This window comes from Musca vetustissima, unplaced genomic scaffold, assembly GCF_032173495.1.
Source record: "Musca vetustissima isolate MV318-11 ecotype Yass unplaced genomic scaffold, APGP_CSIRO_Mvet_v1 utg9425, whole genome shotgun sequence".
Classification (NCBI taxonomy): domain Eukaryota; kingdom Metazoa; phylum Arthropoda; class Insecta; order Diptera; family Muscidae; genus Musca; species Musca vetustissima.
Window position 1 is genome coordinate 59,307 of NW_026885438.1, and position 4,326 is coordinate 63,632.

Genomic DNA, 4,326 nt, shown 5'->3' on the forward strand with positions numbered 1-4,326 from the left:
TTTTATTTTTTTCTTTTTTGTATTATATAAAATAATAATAATTATATTTATAATAATAATTGTTATTATTATATTTTTTGTTAATATTCTTCTTCTTCTTTTTTGTTTATTTATATTATTTTTTGTTTTTATTACTGTAGCAAAAGCTGTTTTTTTCAATCAAGTCTGCTGTTAGACTCCAGACTTGAGTTGTTATTTCTTCTTCTTCTTGTTCTGTTAACGTGGGATGGATGGGATATGGGGGGGGTTGTTTGCTTGGTTTTTTTGGAGGAAAAAGAGAAAAGTTGGTTTTTGGCCTTGTCTACACATGTGGTTGTTGTTCCTTACTGCTTGTATTGAATTTATTTTTTGTAACATTATCTGTATGAATTTCTTATAATAGATGAGTTTTGTTTTTCAATCTAAAAATTACTTTTCAATTTCTTTCCAGTTGATTTTTTTTATGTTTATGTTTTAAATGTAAATGAGTTTGTTTGTAGTTTTGTTTTGTTTCATTATGTTCATTTTTATTTGTTGGTTTTTTTTATTTTTTGTTTAATTAATAATTAAATAGGCATAAGTTAAATCATATTAGAAGTTGTTGCATACACGACGACGACGACGACAATGAACGTACGTGCCCACCTTGGCGGCTGCTGCAGCTTTATTTCCTGTTCCAGGTTCGTTTTGCTTTCCTTTTCAGCAGCTTCCTTGGCATCTAGGCAGGCTACTACACTTAGATCCTGTTCCTTGTTCATACTTCCGCGTTCTTCGTTCTTCTTGGTAAGGGGGTTTCTTGTGTATGTAGTATTTATGTGTGTTGTTTGTTGGTTTCTTGTTGTTGTTGTATAGCTCGTTTCTTAAGATTTAATTGTTTTTGTTTTTTATATTTTACTTTTTTTCTTGTTTTTATTTTCAATATATATATAATAGATAGATTTTTTTGTTTTCATCTTTTTTTAGGTTTCTCTGTAACAGGCGCTCTACGCTCTATTTTTTATGATGTTTGTTTTTGTTTTTTGTTTTCTTGGTTACCTAATAGGCTTATAACAGTTTTTTTGTTTTTCATATTTTTTATTTTGTTTTCTTGTTGAATTAATACGATTTGTTTTTTATTTGAATATTTCCTGATGTGATCGTGTTGTTGTTTTCTTTTGTCGTAAATTATTCTTATTCTCTTGTTGTTGTTGTTGCTTTAATGTTATAATTATTTTTGTTGTTGTGGTGTTGAGTCATCATCGGCATTCTCATCATCATCATCATCCTCACTCAGCCTGTATTCTCAAATCAACAACACAATAATGATGAAGCAGCATCAGCGTCCGTCTTTAGTTCTCTACCTTATCCGCCTTGATTTTGGCAAAGGGATTAACACCGGCCGCAGCTTGCGCTGAACTGCCACCGCTTAACGCTGATTTATTATCGCCAGCCGCTCCCAGGGCATTGGCGGTGGCAGCTCCGCCGGCACTGCTACTATTCGATTGTTGCGAATTTGTGTTCTGCTGCTGTTGTTGACTGTTGGCGCTGTTGCTACCGCCGCCGACTGTTGTTGAGGCACCACTAGCATTTGTTGTTGGATTTGCTGCCTGTAAGCTCTTGGTACGATTGAGCTCCAATTCGTGTAGTTTCTTCCATAGCTCTTCACGATCTCTTTCGCGTTTTTTCTCTCTGTAAAAAGAAAAGAGGAGAGGGGAGAATTAGCAAAAGAAAAATAAAATAAAAATTAGTTAAATTATCCATGGATATGTTATCTATATACATGAAATTTCAATAATTTATCTGCAATCGTAGAGAATTAAAATCGGAATATTTTTCCACAGTTGTGCTAATTTATCTAAAGATAATTTGGATATTTTATCTAATAACAATTGGAAGAACTTTACTATAGATATTTTGAAAATGTATCTAAAGATAATTTGGATAATTTATCTAAAAATAATTTGGATAATGTATTTATAGATAATTTGGATAATTTATAATTAATTTGGATTATTTATCTATATATCTATATAAATAAAAAATAATTTGTATAATATATCAACAGATAATATTAATAATTTATCTATAAATAATTTGGATAATTTATCTATAGATAATTTGGGTAATTTATCTATAGATAATTTGGATTATTTAGGTAAAGATAATTTTGATAATTTGCATAATTTATCTACAAATAATTTGTATAATTTATCTATAATTAATTTGTATAATTTATCTATAGATAATTTGCATAATTTATCTATAGATAATTTGGATAATATAAATAATTTGGATAATTTATCTATAGATATCTTGAATAATTTATCTATAGATAATTTGGATACTTTATCTATAGATACATTTGGATTATTCATCTAAAGATAATTTGTATAATTTATACACAAATGTGGATAATTTGGATTATTTAGGTAAAGATAATTTTGATCATTTGCATAATTTATCTACAAATAATTTGTATAATTTATCTATAATTAATTTGTATAATTTATCTATAGATAATTTTCATAATTTATCTATAGATAATTTGGATAATATAAATAATTTGGATAATTTATCTATAGATATCTTGAATAATTTATCTATACATTTGGATACATTTGGATTATTCATCTAAAGATAATTTGTATAATTTATACACAAATGTGGATAATTTAACTCCAGATAATTTATCCACAAACCTTAAACAATTTAACTATAGATAATTTATCTACAAACGTGGATAATTTACCTCTAGATAATTTTAACACAAGCGTGGATAATTTATCTCTATATATATATATTTTTTTTTTAATTTATCACTTATATGAACATAAGTTATATTCAGATAATTTTAACACAAGTGTGTATAATCCATCTCCAGATAATTTGTCCTTAAACGTGGATAATTTATTTCTAGATAATTTATCCATTAACACCAATAATATAAATCTAGATAATTTATCCACAAAAGTGGATAATTTAAATATAGATAATTTATCCACAAATGTGGATAACTTATCTTCAGATAATTGTAACACAAGTGTGTATAATCCATCTCCAGATAATTGTAACACAAACGTGGATAATTTATTTCTAGATAATTTATCTACAAATGTGGATAATTTATTTTTAGATAATTTATCTATCCAAAAATGTGGATAACTTATTTCTAGATAATTTATCCACAAACGTGGATAATTTAACTACAGATAATTATCCACAAAAGTGGATAATTTAACTATAGATAATTTATCCACATACGTGGATAATTATCTCTAGATCATTTTAACACAAGCTTGGATAAATAACTTCAGATAATTTTGAAAGATATTATTTAAAACCCCACGCTTTAGATAACCCTTGAAAAAATAAAATTTCTATGCATTGGGAAAAATCTCTAGCTCTGATAGGAAAAATCTCTAGCTCTGATAGATAAAGTATTCAATACTTGATCTGTGGTTCGACACTTACTTTTGCCTCTCCGCCTTATAACTGGAGGTAAGTTCATCGAATAATTTCGAATTCATTTCCATAAAAGTCTTTAATACATTATAGACTAATGCCACAATTGTTTGATTCCAGTGTTCTTTGCTAATGCGATATAATGCCGGGAACATAATGGGCATTATAACGGCATTGTTTTCTTCAATTAGGGACATAGCATATTCATTGTTCCACAGATAAAGAGCACGCTCGGCAACCTGGAAAAATTAACACAGTCAGAAATAAGGACCTCTCGTATGATAATTTGGAACTCACCTGAAAATGAGGACTCGATACACATTTGGCGATTTGACGAAATAGTGGTTCTTGAATTTTGACAAACTGAGGTGGATCAATAACATCGAGTATTTCCTCAATTTCACCCAAAAACATGACTTCCTTTTGCGAACAGGTCTTTGGCCAAAATTTCAAAAGGCCTCGTACAACCGGCTCCGTTAAAAACGGATCCTTTTCGAGAAATTGTACAATACAATAGGCCAACTGAGCATGATACAGCGATAGGCATTTCACTTTGTGCAAAGGAAGCAACACCTTAACTAAAAACTGTTTATGTTCGGCTTTAAGCGGTAGAGCGAAACCATTGATAATGCTGCAAACAAAAATAATCAAAATTATTATGGTATTTAAATACAAAATCTATCTGTTGTTGTCTTACCTTCCCAGAATTTCCAGTAATTCACCGACACCATTAAAATGCTCCGTTTCATAGATAAAACGCAAAAATATATTATTGATTTGCTTTCTTATAAATGCTCGTAAACCTAAAAATTTGCCATAAATACGATGCAAGACCGTTTTCAAAAAATCACGTTCACGTGGATCTTCCGAATCGAAAAGTTCCAAAAGCTAAAAAGAGACAATGAA

The 4,326-nt window shown here is 29.0% G+C and overlaps 1 protein-coding gene and 1 long non-coding RNA gene across 2 annotated transcripts; both read right to left on the bottom strand.

Moving 5' to 3' along the window:
* On the bottom strand, nt 1-204 carry LOC133332709 (uncharacterized). Its single transcript, XR_009754428.1, has 2 exons — nt 136-204; nt 1-94 (listed from the first exon to the last, which is right to left on the bottom strand). It is a non-coding gene; the product is annotated as an uncharacterized LOC133332709 (long non-coding RNA).
* A 1,103-nt stretch (nt 205-1,307) lies between these two features.
* Nucleotides 1,308-4,308, bottom strand: LOC133332714 (serine/threonine-protein phosphatase 2A 56 kDa regulatory subunit epsilon isoform-like; the record flags this gene model as incomplete). The annotated part of the gene is made up of 4 exons (XM_061541091.1): nt 1,308-1,647; nt 3,430-3,659; nt 3,718-4,051; nt 4,118-4,308. Coding segments are annotated over 4 exons (1,095 nt in total), but the record flags the coding sequence as incomplete, so codon positions are not given.
* Nucleotides 4,309-4,326: the final 18 nt, after the last annotated feature.